We start from the raw sequence: 23092 nt of genomic DNA, 5'->3' as shown, positions 1-23092 counted from the left end.
AAGCTGTGGGTCAGACCGTCTCTCATTTGAGAGAACAGCAAAAAGAGATTTATGTGATTGAATCCAAACAGCTGCTTAATTGCAGAAGTGTTGTGTTCCATTAGGTAATGGTGTGCAGAACACAGCCATGATTTAAAAAAAAAAAATCTTGCAAATGCCTCAGTCAAAGGTTTCCCTTCATTGTGCTAACAATATCTCAGTTTATAGACATCCCCACGAAGGGGAGTGTGCTTGCCAAAAATAAACAGGATGTTGAAGCTACCCTCACACCGCACTCGGGATCACCGTTCAAGCAACCACTTTCAATGAAAAGTCAAGGTCAAAGTGCATAAATGACCAATTCAAGCTTCAATGTTGAAAATTCTCACATTTATGCGTCACTACTCCAGCCATTGAACGTGCATTGAAAGTTAAACCAGTTGAACTTTGACCAGTCAGGGACTCTGCTTTGGTAGTGATGAAAGATGACGTCTCATTTAATTCACAAAAGTGCCAACCATTTGAAAATTCATCATGAAGGAGAAATAAATAATTGTGGTTTGTGCAGTTCAACTAAAGATGTTCTTTTGGCCTAAAATGATGATTATATTCATTAATTACAGTTAGGTCAGAGCTGAGGCTACAGCTGGCTAACACACACATTTTTTGGCGTTTGGCCTTTTGTTGTTGTAAAGAGGCTTCGAACCTCTGAAAATGTCATAATATGCAATTCCAAGAGCTACCACTAGGTGCTGGCTAAGGTTTTGGTACAGTGGCAGAGCTAGAATATTTTATTAAGGGGGGCAGAAGATCGGAGAAGGGTGGCAACTGGCAAATGAGAACAGCAGAGGGGAAGGCCATTACAAATGGAATGACAAAATCAAACGGTATTTAAAACCTTTTTTTAATTCTTACTCTCATTAAAACAGAAGTTCTTTTAGCCGAGTTAACAATTCTAATGTTTAAAGAAGATTTCATTGATGACTTTTTTTTTAAAATCAATAATGATACCAATATTGACTCAGATATTTGGGGGCAAAGCTTTGCTGCTTTGCTGGGGGGTGCAGTTGCTCCCCTTGCTACCCAGCCCCTCCAGTAGCTCCACCCCTGCTTTAGTAGCTTATCCAATTCTAATATCAAGTCATAAACAAAGAAACCACTCTACTTGTGCCATATTATATAAAGAAATATTTATTTTTACCTACTTTTTTGTATTAAATGTCTAATTTGTTTATTATGTCTCTAACTTTTCGTTGAAAAGTGAAGTCATTGATTAGTAAATTAACCCATCTTGAACGGTTCTATGACTTAACCCTTCCTACTCTTGTTTCCCTGTTAAGCAGAAGGTTGCCTTGCAGTTAACACGCCGTGTTCAGCGGTTCGTGTGTTGATTTCACATTGGAATCCTTCTGCATTTGCCTGATGTCCAATCAAGAAGTGCTAGAAAATGGGGCGACAGTGGCTCAGGTGGTTGAGCGGGTCGTCCAATGATCGAAGGGTTGGCGGTTCGATCCCCGCTCCCACCAGCCAAAATGTCATTGTGTCCTTGGGCAAGACACCTCACCCTCCTTGCCTCCATTGTGGCTCCACTGGTGTGTGAATGTGCATGAATGATCCCGGTGATGGGCAGAGGAGCCGTAGGCGCCAACTGGCAGCCACGCCACTGTCAGTCTGCCCCAGGGCAGCTGTGGCTACAACCATAGCTTACCATCACCAAGTATGAATGAGGAGTGAATGAATAATGGACACAATGTAAGTGCTTTGAGTGTCTTGAAAAGCGCAGATAAATCCAATCCATTATTATTATTATAGAAATCAAAGACGTCTCCAGAACCTGAGATCATTGCTGGATTTGTTTGTGGTAAATTGTCAAGTTTTCCTGCTTTGAAAAGCTTGAACTGAAGACAAAGCACTAAAAAATAAAAATAAAATAAAATGAGGCAACATCTGACTTTTACACCAACTAGAAAAGTTGTTCAAGTTGTATTTGAGAATTAGGCATTTCCGTCAATTTTTAAATAAAGCACTTAGACAAATCTGAGCTAAATCAACCTCTGCAGATGATATTAAAATGATGACACACCATGAAAAAAATCTCCAGAGCAGCTGTGTGGCATAAATATTGGAAAATACCCTGTTAAAGAACAGATTTGTGTTTACCAAACAGAACAGAAGCTTTGCAGTCAAGTCTTTATCTCCATTCACCCACACAGAGTCCTTTATGATTTACCTGAAAAAGGATTAGCCATTTTTTTCCCTCTTAGCACGCTAAACACCAGTAATGATGATTGCAAAGACACAGCCAAGTTTAAATGTATTCCTGCAAGCATTAACTCCATGTAGCAACATGTTCTAATTGCTTATTTGGGCGCTGGAAAACCACCCGCAGCACCTGATTGTTACCACTCCTTCAGCACTCGTGCAGCCATAAGCGAGGGATGAATGCTTGATGGGTGGAGGGCATGCATCACTCAGCGATGGTTGCTATGAAAAAAAACAACCTCACTACAGTTTGGCGAGGTGGCATTAGGGCAAGAGCTGCCCCGAGCAGAGATCCATGTTTAAGCTGCATTTTAAGCTGTCACCATCAGCAGCACATCAGTGGCCCGGGAGCCATTGAAGCCTCCTGCACACACCCTTTGAACTACAATTACAGCCCATCCCTTCCAATTGATTAAAGAAGAAAAGAAAGGTTTCATGCATGAAGGGGTAAACTGGTGAGTAATTATGCTTTTAATCAAGATGAAAGAATCGTTTCTCTAATATAACAGGGGAGAGTTACAACTGAAGGAGGGCTTGTTCTTTCTAAAAAGGAAAAGAAAAGCAGACCCCCCTAAGTGGTAAGAAGCCTCAATCTTACAGATGTCTAAGCTTAAAAGCTTCATAGCTGTGAATAAATATTTACTCTGGGGCCGTTTTCACAGAGATTGGATAAAAACTCCATACATTTAGAACAACAAAAAGTGAAAAATGAAAGAATGGCGATTGCCCTCTCTTTGTTTCCCTCTCATTTCTATCAGCATCCTGCGGTTTCCACGATGGAATCCTGTGTTAAACACAGCATCAAAGCGGATCACAAAGCCTGACAAACAGACTGCATCCTGGTCTTCTCGAAGACAAAACACGGCAAACAAACTGCCGTGGGGCTCAAACGCTAAAGTCCCTCATTATCCGCTGGAAATCAATTCATTCCATAATGCGGCATCATCTGGAAAGGATAAGTGTCTGTTACAGACCCAAGAAGTTTCAAGGTTTTACTTTTCACCTTCAGTCTAAGCAGCTTTAACCACACGATCACAAATTCAAACTGGCGGTGGCTCTCAAGACTGATTGGCTGATGTTGTCAACACAGCTGGGTGCCCAAGATTATGCAGGGGCTTGTTGTAGAGAAGCAGGGGGGGGTGGGTGTAAAGAGGATTATGAGGGGCCAGCATTGAGGAGCCTTTTGTTAAAGCCTGAGAAAGTGTGTGAGACAAACGCCGCCACACACTCCTGAATTCCTAACTCTCACCTTTATGGCAAATGGCAAGAAACCGTGAACAAGCTGAGCTTTAAAAACCATGCGTATGTGGGCAAAATGCAGAGCTCGACCCAACTGTCTTTGCAGCACTAGTTAGACCCAAACGCCTGCCTGCTGGAGTGCGTCCATCTTCCTGAGGAGCTGCATTTGGCTCTCGGAGATGACAGAGTGCTGCTCATCTGGGAACGAAAGAGGCTGTTGCTAAGGGAGAAAACCCACTACGTCTGTCTGTAAATGCACTTATCAAAAAAGACGTTGAGTTGGAGGAATGAAAGATAAACGTGACCTGCTCTCAAAGAAACCACTTGAGGTTTGTGACATGACTGAACGTTTTGGAGTCCTGACTGAGCCAGTAAATAGAGTTGTTGTAAGTTAAGACTATAAATAAGATCCTAAACTTACTAACTTTGAATCACATCTCAACGTTTACTTGGCCAATAATGTTTATATTTAAAAGTAGCAGGGAAGAGGGTGGAAAGATTACACATTGTGTGATATGTTAAAGATAGAGCTGGAAAAGCTGTCAATAGATAATCTTCAGACAAAATATACAGAAAAAAAAGAGAATGTGTTTAATCACCAATCTATCTTAATGTATATTGTTTTTTATTTGTAAACTACATTTCAAAAATCATTATCCAGGTGTCTTTTGAAAATGACATTCCATTTTGCACAAATTCTTTGTAAGAATAGGTTGTATCCAAATAAAAGATCATTCACAATCTGATATCTTGAGATTATTAAGCAAAGTGGTTTACTTTTCCCTGCATATTAATGATTTCTGGCCAGAAGTAAATAAGAAAAGTGCAGAAGTATTTCAGATGCTCCATCTGTGAAAGTACGACCAATTAGGTAACAGAAATTAAAGCTTAAGCTGACCGGTCGTTGGAGGTTGTCGTGTCATGTCAATACACTAAATATTCCACAAACCCCTTTGTTCAAGATTTAAATTCAAATATAAACATGGAATGGAAAATATGAAAAAAAAGAACTGTTGCATTTAAAATGATAGTTCTGACCAAATATTGATTTATTTTTGATTGTTTTACCATTTGTGTCTAATTTCTTTCCATCATGGCAACACTTGAAGCCAAAAAAAGTATCAAAATGAAGCAATGGGTTTTAATTAAATATCAGAGTAAAGCTAAAGATCAAAAAATGTTTTAAGCAACTCACAGTCTCTTCAAGCAAACAGAATCAGTCGCCTTATTAAAGCTCAATCATCAGTTTGTTTTCTTGACTGATCATCCAAAAGCTTCTTTTGGTGCTTCATGAGTGTCTGTTACATGAAAGAAAGAAAAAAAGAGCCACAAAAATGCAGTTCCTGAAATAAAAGAAGAAAACAATAAATAAATAAATAGATAAACAACCGGAGGTAGTCTCCGAAATTCTTTCAGCAGTGAAGGAAACAGCTGTGCGAGCACACTGCAGTAATTATTTCAGTCCTCACGCTGGCATCCTGTTGCAGCTGCTTGCACTTCAGCACTGGCAAACACAAAAGCAGGCCCTGCTCCGCCGTTGTAGCTCGTTTCTCTTCTCTCCATCTTTTAACTTGGTGCCAAGAACACAAACTGAGCTACACCGCTGCCCGTACCGCAAAGCCCCAAACCCACGAGCGCATTTCCCGTTGGCTTCTAGATAAACAGTGTGTGGCTGGAACAGATTTCTACCATCCAGATAAAGGTGTGCCATTTGTTTGTTTGCATAACCAACAGCTGCAATGGTATCGTTACACCCCAGGAGAAAAGTTGGAAAAAATAAAAATTAAAAACACAAATTAGGCTCATAACTCATTTGGACTTCTGTCCGATCTACAGATCTCAGGAATGATAACTGTATGTAATTAAACAGAGCATGAGAACATCTAAACTTCAAGATCAAAGATGATGAGGATTTTTGAAAAGCAGCAGTTCCTTCCTTGTTTTCATTGCCGGATTTCAGGTGATGAAAATGAAGCTTTATGGTTAATCCCAACCAGATTATTCAGATGTTGTATGGGACAAAGCAAGTTAGGTTAAAAGGAAATTAACTGATGAGTCTCAGACAAATATGGCTCATCTTTTTATTAACACGCAAATTTAAAAACCCCATTCTGACGAAAGTTGTGTCTTTAATATGTTTTTGTGGAATTTCTCATGATGGAGAACATATAAAAAAAGAAGCCTAAAATTCAATTTCAGAATATTTCTTTTTTTAAATTGTTTTAAATCAAGAGCAGATAAAAATAAAATAAAATCAACTTTGAAAAGCTTGTAGGTATGACATAAAACCTACAATGGAGGGCCATTGTAGTTTATTTGATGAATCCACTTGAAGATGATTACCGGTATATCCATGCAAGTCTTTGTTTTCCTCGTCTGCACTAGCATCTGGCTCAAAACTGTACGTCTGGATAGCCGTAAATTGCTCACTATTTTTGTTGCACTGGTTGGGATTGTGGGGAGCTGTGAGCTAGTAGGACAACGTGTAAACAAAGGGATGATGGGAAGTGGGGGCGGCCTTACTCTGCTGACTTTTAGGCTTAGGTGAGAGAAGAAAAAAAGTTTAAATTTAACGGTGGCTCGTTTGTTTCACCAAGATAATAGTGTTTTTCATTTTCCGACGAGAATTCTCTCCTTCAAAAGGAACAGTTGTCACATCATTCATCAAGGTATTACAAAAAACATGAAACCCTCAGGGGAATAACTTGACCACATTTCCAGAAGATACAGTTCAAACTGGTCAGTTTCAGAAATCTCAAGTGTATGATTAGATCATATTCCAAGGCGGTGTGTGGTACACCCATCCCTTCCCACAGGCAGCTGAGCGGCCACAAAAGGCAGGCGAGTCTGCTCTCTCCATCCACAGACTTACATAAACCCATCCATTTCTGCGGAAGTATTCAGAGCTTCCAGGCCAGCGGAGACGTTTAACTTGGCTCACTTTCAGTCTCCAAGAATGAACAAAGGAAGAAGACGTAGAGATAAAAACAAATGGTGTATTCTTTACTTTTTTTCTGTGCTTCGCCTAAAGCAATGCACATTTCTCTGCCTTACTAAATCAGACCCCACAGTCCACCAATAACAGCCTGTTAGCAGGTGATTCTAAATGCTTCTTTGAAACTTTGTGATCTTGCTCCAATGCCAGTAATCACAGAGGCTAATTACAGAGTGTTTTATGAACATACCTTTACTCTGCCCACATTCTCCCACCCCTTCAGAGCTATAAGCAGTTTGATTAAGGGTCTGCGGCGATTGATGGCAATCCCCACCATCACACCCCACCAAAAGTCTCTGCCTGTTTCACAAAGTTTTGGTGGAAATTTTTCCATCTGCAGATCATCTTCACATGTCCAAATGAAAACACCTGAAGCAACAAAGTCCCGTTATCTGTCACAAACCTAGGTGTGTGAAATTTGATCTCCCCATTTGACCCATTCTCTGGGGGACTTATGCTGAGTGTCAAGCAGGGAAGAATTGGGTTCCATTTCTAGTCTTTGGTATGACTTCTGCTCCTGTATTTGGCCGTGGACCTTGCCTCTGGCTCGTCTTGCGTCCCAAGCTGTCCACCGATTCCATCTGGAAGCCCAACTGCTGGACTACTCAAACATGTAGTTGTAGAGTTAGAGAAGACAATTCTTCTTTAACAGTCCTGGTACATCGCCTGTTCATTCTGGGAGAGGATCCCTCCTCCATGTGGACATCTTGAGTTTTTTTTTTTCCTGGAATCTTTTTTTTTTTAGTAGTTCTTCCTTACCAAGAAGGAGGGTCTAAAGGCCAAGCTTAATCAGTTTAGTTTTTATTTTGAAATTCTTATTGCATTTTATGACTGACTTCATGTTCTTATACAATTACCGGTATGAAGCCAAATGAGACAACTATTGTTGTAATATTGGACTATATAAAAAAATTGGATTGAATTACTTGGCCTGGATTTGCATTCACAACATTAACAAAAACATTCTCCACGAAAAAATGAAATATATTTCAAATAGTAATTGTTATTCCATTTAATTCTTCTAAATCTGACCTTTAAAAAAACTGCATACCTCTATTAATGTAATAAGTTGAAAAAAAAATGGATCAGTTTAAATCTGGGCACAAACTAGTACATTCCTCAGATAAAACCAGCATTTGGCGTCTTCCCGCCTCATTATTTCGGCTTCATAGTTTCCCAAAGGAAAACTGTTAAAAGCACAAATAGCTTATTTCCAATTTGCCTACGCCTACGATGTACAACAATAAAGTTTATTTTGCAGTGTCTCAACAAAAGTGAAAGCCTTTTGACCACAACACACACACACACACACACCTCAGGGTTGCTGGATTAAAAGCTGCAACCTTCTAAGCACACCTGCTGCTTCTGAAAACAGCCGTGCCGTCAGATGAGCAGGTGACGAGAGATGTGATGGGGAGCTGTGGAGCAGAGAAAAAGGGCCTCCAGCCACATCGGCACATCCTTTCCTCACATTAGGCCAGGCCTTTTTTCTTTCAGAAGAAAAAAAACTACCTTGTTGAGCGAACACATCAGCCTTCCTCAAATGAATAGTTCCTAAACTTTATATTTTAAAACAAAAATTCAAGACTTGTGTTTTCATGTGAGTTCTTCAGTTTCAAGATGTCCTAAAAACAACAATTGGATGAAAAAGCACAACTTTAAACTGTAATTGCAGCAGCATTCAGTTAAAAGAAGAAAAAAAATGGGAATAATGAACTTAAGTGGGAGTTAACGGATCCTCCTATCTTATAACTGTGACTTTTTCTTGGACGAAACGCAAACACCTCATTTTGACAAAGAGCCAGTTCAAACAGTGAGAGGCCCAATGCATCTAAAGAAGTGTAAGCTCCTCTCAAACTGCAGCCGGAACGAATGGAACGAATAAAGCGCTTTACTCAGGTTGTTGGTATGGAAGTTATGTGCTTGTATTAAGGTGCCATATCAGAATACAAAGACGAACATTTAAATGCAAAAAACATCAAAAAATAAAAATAAAAAAAGAATCCCCTACCAGGATCAGCCCAAGGTCAATCTGTGCAGGGCTCAGGGAAAACTCTCCAAGCTGGAGAGGCTGCAGTGCTTGTTTGATTCCCACAGAGCTGGGAAATAACCAGCAACACTTCATAGCTCTCGTCGGTGGAGAAGGGATAATGATTTAAACATAAACTGCAGCCACAAGTCCTGGGCACCTTCGATTCATTGATTTCACCATGAACTCCTCTCTACACCAGAATATTCTAGAGGAAAATCTGAGGCTTTAACCAGCCAGCAGCTATCCACGTATTGACCACAGGCTTCAGCCCCTCAAAATACAGGATTCTAAATTGTGTTCACAGGAAATGGGTAATTTCCGTCTTCTATATGAATTCAATTGCTGCTGCGAGTTTTGTAAATAGTACTTAGAAATAGCTAATCATCCATTCTTTGGGTTTTAAAGCTGCAATTTCTATGCATACAGCCAACATGCTTCATACAATTTACAAAAACTGGGCTGAGAGTAGCCAAATTAGGGTATAATTGACATCAGGTGACATCTGATTTAAAAAAACTTTGGGAAAATGTTATCACTACTGTACGCCACTTCAGAGGAGGGATAAGACAGGCGGCGCCAAAAGCAGACATTGTTAGTTAGGAATGTTTACATCCATCCATCTACTAAAACTGTTACTACAGTAAATGAAAGCTGTTACGTTTCTTATTTAGAAACAGTCGTAGGTTTTTAGATTTTATTTTAATCCTTTATTCAAATGTAATACTTTCCCCAATTTAAAAAAAAAAAATTGTACTTTTTTTCAAATTCTTGTTTTAACCAAGTATTGAGTTTAAAACTGTTTTCAAATGTTTCACTTTTCTGGTTTTTCATTGACTTTAAGCTGATTTGGATTTAACCCCGAAGAGCAGGAAGAAAGCAACAGGTATTGTGTTGAAAACAAAACTACAACAAAAATGTATGCTTTCAAAACAACCAAACAAAAGAAAACTAGTTCAGAATGAACTGCTCACCAGAACGTTAAAAACGTGAAATCAACCCTGAATATAGCCAAGTCAAACGTCTGTAGTGATATTTGAACATGCTCACATGAAAAGTTTGGTTGTGCATCACATTTTGTGGTTGAGGGCAGCAAAACGCATAGAAAAAGTGACTTCCATTGTTGCATTAGAACACAGCTCTATCTGTTGCCACCAATCCTGAGAAATCTAATTCAGTCAGTAACAGTTAAAGACTCCATAATTTGATGGAGCTCCTACTGAATCTTCCCCTAACGAATAACTCTGTCACAGGGCATTCATCTACCTCTCAAGTGGCATTAAGGGGGAAAAGAAAAAAAAAAGCACCAATCACGGTGCGGGTTCTGAGCAAACCGATGTGCAGCACGAGAAAAAAGGCGGCCATGACACGGCGTGCCTGTAATCTCCCCCTTTGAGGCGTCTCTAATTGCCCGGGACACTTGTGTCCGAGGGCTGCTCTCATTCGTCAGTGAAAAGATGAGACCTCTAGTGCTTACAACAGGCTTAAGCTGATAAAGCCTTTCATTAGCGTGGCCGTGTGATTGGTGCTCCACACACACACAGAATGGATGTAGGAAAAAAAATGAAAAAGACTAATCAAAGCAGACATTACCCCCCACAACGAAGTCACAGGACAGCCTCTGCATGGGATGCACTCTGGAAACAACACGCTTTATCAAGTGACATTAGCAGTAATTCATGTTTTGCGTTGTCAAACATGCCATAACTATTATGAAACTACGATCTGACTATTGTAAATCGAATATACTGTCAGATTCTGAAGCTGATTTGGTAGCAGGAAATATTATCTGTTAAGAAAAGTGACTGTACTCTGTCCAATCAAATGTGTACTGAATTACTTTTGAATTCTATCATGTTTTTAGAAAACAGTTGGCGTTTTGGACAGTTAAGAAACATGCTTGTTTCCAATATTTATTGTACTTTTGCATTGTATGGAGAGTTTTATTCTCCAGTTTTACACCTGATCGGCAATGCATCCAGGCTAAGCAGGTTATTTTAATTTATATAGATTCAAGCCTTACCAAGAGCCAAAACAAGCAGTCAAAGCTAGAGAGGTACTAAAAATCGATCGTCCAATAATGGCATCGATCGATAAATGCAGATTTATGTGCAATATAGGCTTAATTAGATTTGAAGTTCACATTTAGTCTGCTAAGGGGGTGATCCAATTTTCTAACTTAAGAAACCTTTTCGGGTAGGTAAAATAAATACCCCCTCTCTCCAACACACACAATTACGTGCTATAATTGGTATAAGATGGCATGATAGCGTGAACCTTAGCATTGCCTTAGTGACGGGTTTGCTGCCTCAATAAACGAGGCATCAGGAATAATGAAACAGCATAGATGAATTTATGTGCAACACCGCAGCATCATTATTTATTTTCCATATTAACTTGCCCACCAGTGACCCCAAATAATAGCCCCCTAATGCATTCCGAAGAGCCATGTGACTAGAACAGGTGCACGCGCACACACAAAAGCGGAATTATCAACACGTGCGTGCGTCCGAGTAGAAGTGCAATTATGTGTTGTTGCCGTTGGCGTCAAATCACAGCGCGGTGATAAACTCAATGAACCTGGCTGCACATGATGCTGGATAATAAATTCTCCATTTAAATAGGAAGCACACCAAATGATCCCAATTCAAGTGTGCTCCTAAGGAGCGGTAGCGGTGCACGGCTACAGATGATTGAAAGTGACTCGCCGGTTATTAGAAAAATAATGAGACATCTTTAAAAAAAAAAAAAGCCACAAGATCAGTTGCTGCAAGTCTCACTTTCCTCAAATTTCTTTTCCTAAAATGCGCCAACTTAGCTAGGATAGCATTTCAAAAGGCAGCTGATCTGTCATGTGCTGAGAAGTTGCTGTGCTGCGACAAAGTCTCTTTGAAGATGGCGCTTTTAAATTTTCTTTACCCAATTTCCAACTGTAAAAACTTTTTGGCTTGCTACAAAACTACACTGCAAAACCCCAAATAAAAAGCTGATTCAATAATGGGGAAATGATCCTCCAGGGAAGCTGCTTGCAGCAGCATCTGACCCGATTAGACATATGATACATCATCTGCCGGCCTATTATCCTGCAGAGATTAACTATTGACTGTAAATGCAGCATCTGTCTACCAGCAAAACTCAGATTGACCAACAGTTAGAGTCAAATAATTCAAATTATGGAGGATCAACATGGTGGAAACATGATCGCGACATAAGCTCACAGAAACGGCTACAGAACATTATTAATGTGCTCCACACAGGGTGCAGCAGAGACCCGGTTACAGAGTTTGTGACAAGGGGCACAAACTTCTTTAAAATGTCAGATTGACCGAGCTATTTCTGGATTTTATTCCTGCTCGGTTTTTTTTGAGCGACGAGCGCTGACAAGTGCCGGAATGCAAGGGACACCCTGTGACACCCTGACAGGTTGTCACAGGACATCACTGCTGCCACACAAAGTCCACTTCCACTGACAGGGCTTCATTAAAGGGACCATTCAGCATTCTGGGACTCATGGCCATTTGATGCAACGACAGTCCGAAGTACTTTTTGTCTTGAGCTAGAGAAGTGCTGGTTGACAGAGACTGATAAAGCTGCTGTACTAAGCTAACCAACCAGTTAAGACACTGATGTTTAATAGAGCCCATGATGGTTGAACCTGTCTTGACAAAATTGTAACAGGGTGGACCTTGTGACATTTGACATTTGTGCCAAGTTTGGTATTTATTTAGCTTGCAATCATGAGAGAATTTTGTGTCAGAAAGTAATTTCTTCATCTCACCATTTCTTTTGCAAATGTTATTCATTTATCAATCAAGATTATTTATTCTGGCCCTTCAACATGTTAACAAAGGATTTATAGACGCGATAGAAAGCTGTAGACTGTTTATCAATAGTGTTGTCTTGATGCATACAGAACATTAACACGGGCTGCAGGCCGCTGTGGTGATGAACACCATCTGGAGCTACCTTAAGAAATGCTCTTCACTGTTTTCATAACAGCCAGTGTTCTTTTCACTTGGATTTCACAGGCAAGCTGTATGATAGAAATGTAGCTATAGACAGTCTAAAGGAGCAAACATGCAGAACACCTGGGTTTAAAGTTGCTGTATTTTTTTTTTTTTACAGTTAAAGCCGTTTGGGACTGCATTCGTGGGCTTTTAGGTCATATTTGGGCTTTTTAGACGGTATTTTTAGAGGAAGCTCCACTTTATTTTATCAGCCGCATTCCACTGTGTCATTTTCTCATGACCATTTCATCTCACAGTCACACATCTCTTTCTACAATAGTCAACAATTAATGGAGACTAACAATAACCTTGTTCATGAAGTTGAGACAAGAAAAACACTGTTTATACTCAACAAATGTGGTAAAAGGGTGCCAGATAAATGTTTAAAATCGAAACTTAACCTCAATAATTCAAACATGTCATGTCGTGCAATTGTATCAATTTCTAAGGAAAGCATTGGAGATATCCCAAACCACAAATTCCAAGATGAGTCGACATATTTGAGGTCAAAACAATAAAATTATCAAATAAATCATCATAAAAATCAAATTCTGTAGTCACACAGTATTAAATCAATTAACCAAATCACAAGATTGGTCATTGTCTATGAGCAGTTTCAATTTATTTTTCTGTTATTTCTAAGAAGAAAGGTTCATTCTCAGTGAAGACCAAATCTGAGCTCATGAAAAGATAAGTGAATATACCGAGATTTGTAAAATGTCTAAACAAATGTAAAAATAATCAACAAAAGTAAATAAAACAAAAAAACATGATTTTCAGCAATAAACCTTTTTACAGTTTCGACTATGGCTTACCATTTCCATGTTTACAGTTATGGATCCACTCCTATCAACTTTTCTGTAAAAGCATTTCTGTAAAAGCATTCCCAGTAATTTTTTTTAGCCAAAATGAAAAAAATGTATTTTTTGGCGTTTATCTTTTGCTTCGTTCAACCTTCTCGTCACGTGCAAAGCCACTGCTTAGTTTCACCCGGAAAGGTTCTGGCCAGTGAATCATTCTACAAGCTGAAAGCTGCAGGAACATATAGATGGATGCATCACAGAGAGGAGGGGTTAAAGTTTGTGCATCAAGTGGACAGAAAACTTTAAAAAAAAATACATAAAGTCAAATATAAATTACATGGGGTTCTCGCTTCATTTCATCCACAATGAATGAGTCTGCTGTGGCAGATTTGATTGCTTCAGTCACTGAGAATTTGCATCTAGTGTGACCAGCAGACAGAACTTCTCCATTAGAGCTCTTTTCACCTTAGGAAACACAATTTGGGGTGGTGGTGGAGGGGCTGGGGAATCACAAACATTCAATCTTGGAGAGATAACAAAAGGCAAAAGAAAACGCGCTCTGGATGGCAGGATGCCCCTGGGGCTACTGTGCCGTTATTATGTTGGAGAGGGCTGCTGAGCTGCGGTGCGGGGCAATTACAGCCCGAAGGATGGATGGACTGGGGGGAGGGTCCGGGGACAACAGCTCATCCATAAAGTGTTCTCAGCTCAGCTCAAAGAAAAGAGGAGCACATCCAAACAGTGGCGAGGAAAGCATAAAGCCGCAGCAAATGGTGGTGGCTTTACCAATTTGAGTTAACAGCAGTGCGTTTTATTCTCATGGAAAGAAGCCGCTTTCATCTCAAATGATTTCATGTCAGGTCTGACGGAGCTCTGGTTTGGCCGATTTCACTGCTAAATTTTCAAATTGGGCTGGTTTACTGTAATGTAGAAAGTCCAGCGGATCATCTGCTCTTCTCATTCAGAGCTGCTGCTGCAGACACCACGGTGAATACATCAGCCACATTCAATTTTCCCCTTCACTTTTCAGAAAGTCTTCCCTGGAAAACCACACGGCGTTCAGCCGGGGATCACAACAAAGGAGAAAAGTGAGTCCGAGGGTGTGGTTTCACTGGTGCGTGCTCTCCACACAGAGGTTGTAGCCTTGCAGCTATGTTGCTTAATGGGTAGATATCTGAAGTGAAACCAGATTGAGTTGCAGGAGGGACAGGGCTTTACGAGACAGTGTGCCTGTTCCTTAAACTCTTACTTTGGTAACTTGATTCGCTGAGATCGCCTCTGATTAAACCCCCTTCCCCACAGCCACCGAGACTACATGTGCAGCGAAAAGGAGACAGGAACACAAGCTTTGTAGTGCAACAGTTGGTATCACCAAGTATGAAGAGTCCTTAAGCACCCACAGTTTTCATGCCCTCTGGCCCTCAGCGGCTCCAGTGCAGCAGGTGTCAGTGCACATTCTTTACCTAAGCTCTTGTCAAACAGCGCCCAGCAACAAGGCCTCACAACTGCACAACAATGGACTCACACTGCAGCTTTGCAGCCTGACGCGCCACACCAACAGCTGGAGTCAAGGTAACGGTTACTGCCGGGGTCGCTTTCCCGTCGGAGGCAGACTGCGTAACGTGAAACCAAAGGGTGTTAATCGAAAATGTATAAATAGTAGGGATTAAGACCCACGGTGAATTTGCCGCATCATTAAGCGTTCAGCAACACCGCATGAAATGTGATAGGTGTAGAGATCCACAACAGCCTGGAGCAAGTCCATCAAGAGAAAAGAGGTAAAAGCGTAACACGTCGAAGAAAAAACTTTTAGTTTCATTTTAAACAAGACGGTCATAGATTAGATCCTGTTTTTAAAGGCAGAATTCATTTAATGAGTGTAAAATTTACTAGTTTACCATCACAAAGATGAATTTAAAGTACTTAAAAGCTCAGTTAGCGAAAAACTAATTTATACAAACATACATATTTTTTTCACATTTGTAAACAGCCTGTTGTGTATAAACAGTATATGTTATTAAAGAAACTTGGTCTCCTAATGTTTAAGACCTGATATAATATAAGCAGAACTACAGACAAAACAGTTATTAACTAGAATCCTTTGACTTGATCTACATAAGCTCTTTGAAACATTAAGGTTGTCATTACAGGAAAGCAAAATCATCAAAGTTCACACCAAACTGTGCTTAAAGATCAGCATTAGTGTTCATTCTGCAAAATAAAAAAGTTCAACTGTTCATATAATTTAAGTTTAGATCAATGATATCTGCATGGACGATTTGAGCATTACCAAATTAAAAGCATGTTTTTGTTTTCCCTCTGTTCTCGCTTTACTCAAGAAGATCCCTCAAAGTTCAAACTACTTCCAAAGCAGTTAACAGAAAAATAGAAAAAATAACCTTTAATCTGTCATTTCACTGGTCTTTTGAGTTAAACTAATTCTAAGGAGGATTAGCTTTGCTTCTGTTCAGTTCCTGAGCCAACCTTACATTAGGCCACAAACTATAGCCTGTATTAACGGAAATCAAATACTGGAGAAACCCATTTAGAATAATATTAAACAGAAAAAAGGAGTGTTTCTGGAAAATTTGATCTCAAAATGGTTCAGAATCGTGTTTAAACAACTGTTTCTGTCTTTTCTGATCCAAAAGAATAATCCCTCTGCAGCAGCTTTATACTTTGCATTTTAATAATAAAAAACAAAAACAAATTAATACTACAATATTTCTTATATCTGCAGATTAAGCTTGTTGAGTAGAAACAGTCATTTCTCTGACTCTCAAAGTTAGATCTTCAGCTTTCAAATGCCCTTCAGAGAGCCCCCCCCTCAAAAAAGGTCACAGTCTCCTTGATTTATTAGCCCACGTGATGACAGACAGCTCAAAAGTGAAAAATATCTGATCATGAAGGGCAGCAAAAAGCACATGCAGCACAAATAGGTGACAGAAGGCAACCACCTGCACATGAAGCACCTCAGCCTCTTTTCAAACCCCCTCTTTGGTCACAGGGCAGCAAGTGCTGCGATGCATGACGGGCAGATGCAGGTTTTCAGCAGATCAGTGACATGCTGATGAAGGGCCTCCTTAGTCCCACTCCGAAGCTCATTTTGCCCCATCAGCTCCTGGCAGACAGCCCAGTGAGCGGGCGTCCTGCCTCTGGGGACCGACTGCAGAGCGCAGCCGCCGACCACAGGGGCTCAGACAACGGGCCTTTCTCTGTCTGCGATTGAGACTCTTGTAGAAACAGCTCTGGCAGCATCTCAGCTTTTTCACCCGCTTTAATGGAGTTTTAACACAGTCTTTGGAGGAATGAATGGATTTGAACGTGGGACTCTCCATTCCTGCAAAAGTCCATCTAAGGAAGTAGCAACCGGCAGACGAACGGCTCACTGAAATCATTTTCTGACTTAAAACAAACAAAAGAAAACATAATTTCATGGTGATCCATTCTAAAACAGACATCAGAAGTTAGAAAAATCAACCAAGAAATCATGACAGCCTATTCTTTCTTCCAGTGACACATGAAATAAAATACCAGCTCAACTTACTACTATTAAACATGACGTGGAAGCTTGTAGATGTGACTGCAGAATTATATCAGCTTTGTTTGCAATGACTCAACTGCTGGCGGCAGGGTTAAAAGGGTCACTTTGACCCTCCGGAGACAGTCAACAGAGCCCTGTGCTGAGTCAACATCACTCATCCATGTGGTCTGCTTGCACTCAAACAAAAGACTCTCATTCAAATCTCCCACAACTAGAATGAAACTTTGTTTATTCCTAAAACATTTCCCGTTTCCATGCTGCATGAGCAGCAAATGTGACTACTCCATGGGACACAATAGCTACAAAAAAACTAAAGGATTTTGTCCTCACATACAAACCCTTTTCTCTTTTTTTTCCTATTAAGGGACATAAATCCCAACACAATAGGCCACTAATTATGGCAGCGACTAACAATGACCTTTTCTACCAGCAGGAAAGTCTATTGTTTACTGTTTATTTTTCCCAAAATGTGCATTCATTGTTCTGGCTTAAAAATGTTTTGACAACAAACAAATCCTGACAACAAAATGTTAATTTTAATCAAACCAATGGATACAAAATGCACTGATATGCCCAACAAAGAATTAGCTAAAAACATAATCCCAAGCAAATGAAGTGCAAGAATAACAAATAGACAAAAGGAAATAAACATGACTGTAATCTAAAGTCAGTAAATGTTAGGTAAAGAAGAATTGATGAGAAAAAATAAGCAATAGTAGTTGCCTGCTCACATAAAAACAAGAACTAAAGTTTTGCACAAAGAAACAACCCAAATGAATGAGCAGATGATGAGGTGCCACCCACTCAGCATGCTTCAGAAGACATGCCATTTAAAAGGCATCACTGCGGCAAAGCGGGACTTTGCTCTGCAATATCAGACGGAGAAAACACGGCTCGACCAAAGACCGCAGGCCTCTGCAAAGCACAGCCGCACCACTGCTCTGCAGTATTCTCCCAAGGCCCAGGCAGCCAGCAGACCACCACCATGAGAAGAAACAATGCGTGTGTTTACAGATATTTTCTGCTTGCACTCAGAGCATAATAACACCGCACTCGGGCGATGGATGTGCTGCAGCCCAGACAACAACCCCCACCTCTCGGGTCCCTCTTTTTCTGTGCAGAGCTTCATTCAAGCCTGGACTTCATTATGAAGTGCAACGGAAATCATTGCTGCCAATCAGTGGGAATGTACAAGACAATGTTTCAGTCCGAGCGCTGCCTCAACCCAACAAAGAACAGCAAGGCTAGACAATTAAAGATGTGTACAGCAGAGATAATGAGAATTACATAAAAAAAATGAAGGTTTTGGCTCAAAATAAATGCATGTAAAAGACTATTTGTTTTGAAATATTCTCAGCTTAATTAATAAAAACAAATTCAAGCATATATATATATATATATATATATATATATATATATATATATATATATATATATATATATATATATATATATATATATATATATATATAATTATCATTGTTAAACCTTTTTCTACAAGAAAAACCAACTTGTCTGATTGATGCCATGCAAACACAGACATGCATGGTGGCTTTGTTTGGGACTCAGAGCAAGTCCATGAGGCCTGTGCTGGAGCAGGACCCTCCAACATCCTCCATCGCTTATGGTGGCTGCAGCATCTCCTCTGCTATTAAAAACGTTATTAGTTATTCCAAGCTACAAGCATCACAAACACTGTGCATTAAATCTTTGCTCGGTCCAGAGCTCCTTTGAATAACAAACAAACCAGCAGTTTGCTGACTTTGGTTGAAACAAAACAAATGAAATCAGAAATGTAACATATGTACATTTAACCCCTAAAATTATTTTAGAGAATAAGTAGCCTGAAAATGTATAATTAAACAGTGAAAATGTTTTAGTGGGAAATCGATTCAGCCAAGAGGGAAAACAAATTAGATAAACAGGTAAAATGAAAATTTTTTTTTTTTTTTTTAGATTTCTATCACTTCCCAAATCATTAACCTTAGCAAAGTGGAAAGAGGAAATGGAATGCATTTCCTCCTATAATAAAAACTCAGGAATGTCTGGACTGGCAAATTCATGAGCTCACCATTAAGCTGGGCTCTGGTATAAATGGCTCTTTCACTGCAAATATAGTTATTTGATTATCTGGATTGGATTGGATCACTAAAAAGATTTTACTTGTACCAGTGTGGTACTAAAATGTTGCAAAAACATTCTTTTAATTAAAATACAATAAAAAAACATTTTTTTAGATGGAGGTGTCACTATAGTTTTCTAATCTTTGAAAAAAATATATAGATAAAATGTCTGCTAAAAGTTGAATAAAACAAACATATTAGGGGAAGGTACTTTAATCTGGATGTCTTTGCAGCTCACTTGAGGCTCAAATGAAATCACTTTAGATAGCGTTTTCTGTGTGCTGCTCTTCATCACCTCTTCTTCATCTTACCTTTTTGTGTCTGTCTTTGAAAGGTAAGGCAGGCCACGGCATCTCCTGCAAAAAGTCCTGCCAGTGTTTCTGATCCTGGTCCGAGGAGATGAAGACGATCTCCAGCTTGTCCTTGTGCTCGGAGCTCTTCTTGAACCTGCTGTAGAACTCGCACAGGCTGCCGTTGAACTGCTTACAGGGGCCGTTCAGGCTGCAGCCGAAGAAGAGCCCGACCAGGGACAGTCTGGCGCCCAGGGACTGCACGTCCACCTCGGCTTTCTCGCTGTTGACGAGCCGCTCCCCGAGCAGACTCACCAGAAACTCCGACGACATCGCAGCCCGCAGTCCTCGAACGCGCGACGAGAAAGCCCTCAGCCGAGGCTCAGGCTGCAGCCGACACCCAAGCACGTCCTCCACCTCCGCTTTGAGGCTTTAGGTGAGCTCCAGCCCGGCGAGGCGAGGCGAAGCGAAGCGAGGCGCTGCCGCTGCGGCGTGTGTCTCACCGCGGAGCGTCCTCCGGTGTGAGCGCTGTGCAGGAATGCGCTCCCCTTAACCCGCCCTGACGGCAACATCAGCCACGCTCTTTGAAAAAAAAAAAAAAAAAAATGAAGGCACTTACTTTATGAAATAACCCATTTTGTGAGTAATACTTGGTAAAAAATAAATGTTTTTTTTCCTTTGCCTCACTTATTTAACCAACACTTTTTATATGGGGATACACGTTTTTTTAAAGATGTTGTCTTTCTTATTTGACATTACATTATTTACCTAAACAACTCCAGTGTCTCTAATCATATACGTTTCTTCACTAAAATGTGATGATCCAATAAATTTGATTAAATATAAAGCCAATAAAACCAATTGAAAATATTTTCATGTTTGCGTTTTGTAAGGATTTGCTGCCACCTATAGTTTTTTACAGGGACAATTTTTTTTTACATTTTATTTCTATTCTATTTTCAAAAATATACAAAACAATACAATGTTAATGTTCAAGTTGCACAAATTTGTAATTTTTTAACCAATTGTTTTGTATCTAGTTCTTAATAAAGTTGGTTGGTAAAAATCAGTTTTTATTGGGGTTGTAGCCATCACTTGTGGTTGCCGATACGATTCATAGTCGGTATTGGTTCATTTAGGATGATTCGATCCGAATCAATGACCTAAACTCGATCCAGTGCATAAACAGCCAAAAACTCAACCAGTGTGACTCACAGATAAATAAAGAGTGCAGGTGAAGTTTCCCGGATTCCAAACAAGGAAACAGTGTCATGTCAAATCCATTCACATTTTAGTTTCATAAAATTCAGCACATTGTTGTTCCACATCAAAATAATACATTATTAGAACACTCTACCAAACTGTATGGTCACTTGTCTTTGTTAAATTCAGAGTGTTTCCACAAATTGGACTGGAATCATGGCTTGATCGTTTTTATTTGCTCCATCACGTGTGTGTTGTCCGCTCTCATGGCACTTGGTCAGTTTTAATTTATTAAAAAAATTAATCCACAATGTCTCAATCTAAATGACATTTTCCAATATAATTTATTAATTGATTTGTTTCTTTTTGAAATGCAAGTCAGGCAGATTGATCTGGTTGAATCACAGTAATAGAAATTGATTCAGTGACTAATCGTTGCACTCCTAGTTCTTTCAGGAACAAGACAAATGTTTATCCACATATAGGGTAGGATTTTGCTTTAAAACCTCAAACCTTTATCTTCACTGAAGACATGTGTTTTCAGTATAGTTTAAAATTTAGATTATTCCTAAATTTTAAACTATACTGAAATGCAACACCAACTGATAAATCTTTGGTTTATATTTGTTTTTGCAGTTTCTCTTCTCTCTCAATTTAAAAATGTTATTTTCATCACAGCTTTGCTAATAAAGGTTCCACCTTTCTTCAGTTGTCATTGCTTTAATGTAAATTAATGAATCCTTCACCTAATCCAGTTGTATTAGATTTGGAATTGAATTGAGAATGAAAACAAAATCCAAATCATAGTTTGGCAGTATTATTAATGACCGAACGTCCCACAGAAGACATGAATAATTTCACATTTTTTGAAGCATTGTCATTATATTGAATATTTTGAAATTCATGATAATTCTCTCTCTTTTAAAATGGTCCGTGTTTTTTTTTTGGTTAAAATTCAACACATTTAAAAAGACAAAATGATTATCAATCCTACTTTATTCAGAGCAGACTGCATTGGAGCACAGATCTATTGTACAAAGAGTGTACAAATCTAATTGACATTTTTTGGGTTATCATGGATAATGGTTATCTAAAGAAAGAGGGATCACATAGTTAAAAATGTTCTGGAACTGAAGAATGTAAACATAGTTGTGTTTATCATTAACCAAAACTTTAAAGTCTTCATGTGTGGTCTGAACAGCCAAAGGACTCTTCAGTCTTCGGTGAACAGCATCTTCACCAGCTCTGCTTTGAAGCACTCTTCCTCCACCAGTTTCTGAGGCTGAAACAGGGATTAAAAGGGTCTTAATGTAAAGCTTTGACAGCAGCATAAAAAAACAACTAAGCATGGAAAAAACATGCTTAGTTGTTAGTTTAGTTAGAAAACAGGAATACAAACACAACAAATATTTATCTTCCCAGCTCATTTAAGCGGTCTAATTGTGAAATAGTTGAGAACTCAAGTGATTTTTGGGAAACTCTTACAGTGCCATATCGCAGCAAAGTGGGGACTCCGCTCAATTTCAGCGTCTTTTTGAATTCATTATTTGGATCCTTCCAACTTAAAGAGAAAAAAAAGGGAAAATAATGTTAGAAACAATTCTGAAAAAAATAACCCCACAAAAACATTACAATTCTTTTTTCACATTAAATATCACATATGATATAAAGTCACATTTTATATTATTTTATTCTGAAAGAAAATAAATCTGTATGATTTCATTACCATGAAGTCCACAGCCTAATCTGAAAGTTTAAATAAATTAAACCTCTGTAAACCGGAAGTGGTATTCAGTAAATAAATGTTGGTAACAAAAGTCCAAATAATGAAATTTAAAGATTACTTTTTTTTGTCAAACTGTTATATTTATTTAAAAAAGAACTGGAAGACGTTTTTGTGTGTCACTATTCATCATTCTGGTAAAGGAAAATATTTTAAAACTAGATTAAACATGTATGTTACATACAATAGACATGCACAAACACTATTCTATCAAATCTGAGATTTGTCACATGACTTTTGTTTTTTTAAAGACTGACTAAGCTCTTTCTCCGACTTGACAGTAGATGAAAACAGATCCGTCAGGAAGGTGACTCATCTCTCCTCTTACAATTGGCTCAGCTGAAAAAAAGGAAACAAAAAAATAATAATATTAAGAATAAAAACTATGCAAAAAATGCTTCAAACAAACAACACGCTTATATATTATTTATAATTCACGTTGTCTGGCCTTTTCACAATAGTGTCTGCAAACCGTAACGTCAGACGCAAATATTGCGACCTAAACGTTAATTTGTAACTCGGTGTGTTTGAAATAATAAATTACCTGTAACGCAATCTGGACACCAGCTCGTTCCTTTATCGTCTTTGGTTCCCGAAAAATAAGCAAAGATTTCCTTCCCTTTTCTGTCAGACACAGCCTTGCAGAACTCCTCATAGCCGTGCACATTTACTTCTTCGTAATGGACCATTTTGAAAGACTGGTATCACACTGACTTCAGCTTTATTCGCAGAGTAAGGCACTGCAGCAAATGCTGCTGACACTGAACATTGGTTTGGTTGGACCTCTTCCGGTATGGTGTACGTCTTAAAGTGTCCGCACATCCCACTTTAAACT

At 39.2% G+C, this 23092-nt stretch overlaps 2 protein-coding genes across 2 annotated transcripts in view; both read right to left on the bottom strand.

The window, feature by feature from the left end:
- The window catches only part of nxn (nucleoredoxin), a 53214-nt gene extending 33379 nt beyond the window's left edge, over nt 1–19835 (bottom strand). Inside the window, exon 1 of the mRNA XM_004075327.5 lies at nt 19293–19835. Within this exon, the coding sequence (XP_004075375.1) occupies nt 19293–19604 (312 nt within the window). The 5' untranslated portion in view covers nt 19605–19835. The remainder of the gene's footprint in view (nt 1–19292) is intronic.
- Nucleotides 19836–21452: 1617 nt separating this feature from the next.
- On the bottom strand, nt 21453–23054 carry txndc17 (thioredoxin domain containing 17). Its single transcript, XM_004075328.5, has 4 exons — nt 22802–23054; nt 22515–22596; nt 21960–22035; nt 21453–21756 (listed from the first exon to the last, which is right to left on the bottom strand). The coding sequence occupies exons 1-4, from the start codon at nt 22944–22946 to the stop codon at nt 21688–21690; spliced, it is 372 nt and encodes a 123-aa protein (XP_004075376.1). The 5' UTR covers nt 22947–23054; the 3' UTR covers nt 21453–21687.
- Nucleotides 23055–23092: the final 38 nt, after the last annotated feature.

The sequence above is a fragment of the Oryzias latipes genome, chromosome 13 (genome assembly GCF_053564925.1).
Source record: "Oryzias latipes strain Hd-rR chromosome 13, Olatipes_Hd-rR_3.1".
Lineage (NCBI taxonomy): Eukaryota > Metazoa > Chordata > Actinopteri > Beloniformes > Adrianichthyidae > Oryzias > Oryzias latipes.
The sequence above is the reverse complement of the archived record's forward strand: the minus strand, read 5'-3'. Positions and strand labels throughout refer to the sequence as shown.

Excerpts from the sequence above, each read along its gene's own strand:
- txndc17 (XM_004075328.5), bottom strand. The coding sequence starts at position 22,946 with ATGGTCCATTACGAAGAAGTAAATGTGCACGGCTATGAGGAGTTCTGC. Across the intron at positions 22,597-22,801 it reads GTGTCCAGATTGCGTTACAG|CTGAGCCAATTGTAAGAGGA; the intron begins GTAATTTATTAT and ends CCTTTTTTTCAG. Across the intron at positions 22,036-22,514 it reads CAAGTCGGAGAAAGAGCTTA|TTGGAAGGATCCAAATAATG; the intron begins GTCAGTCTTTAA and ends TTTCTCTTTAAG.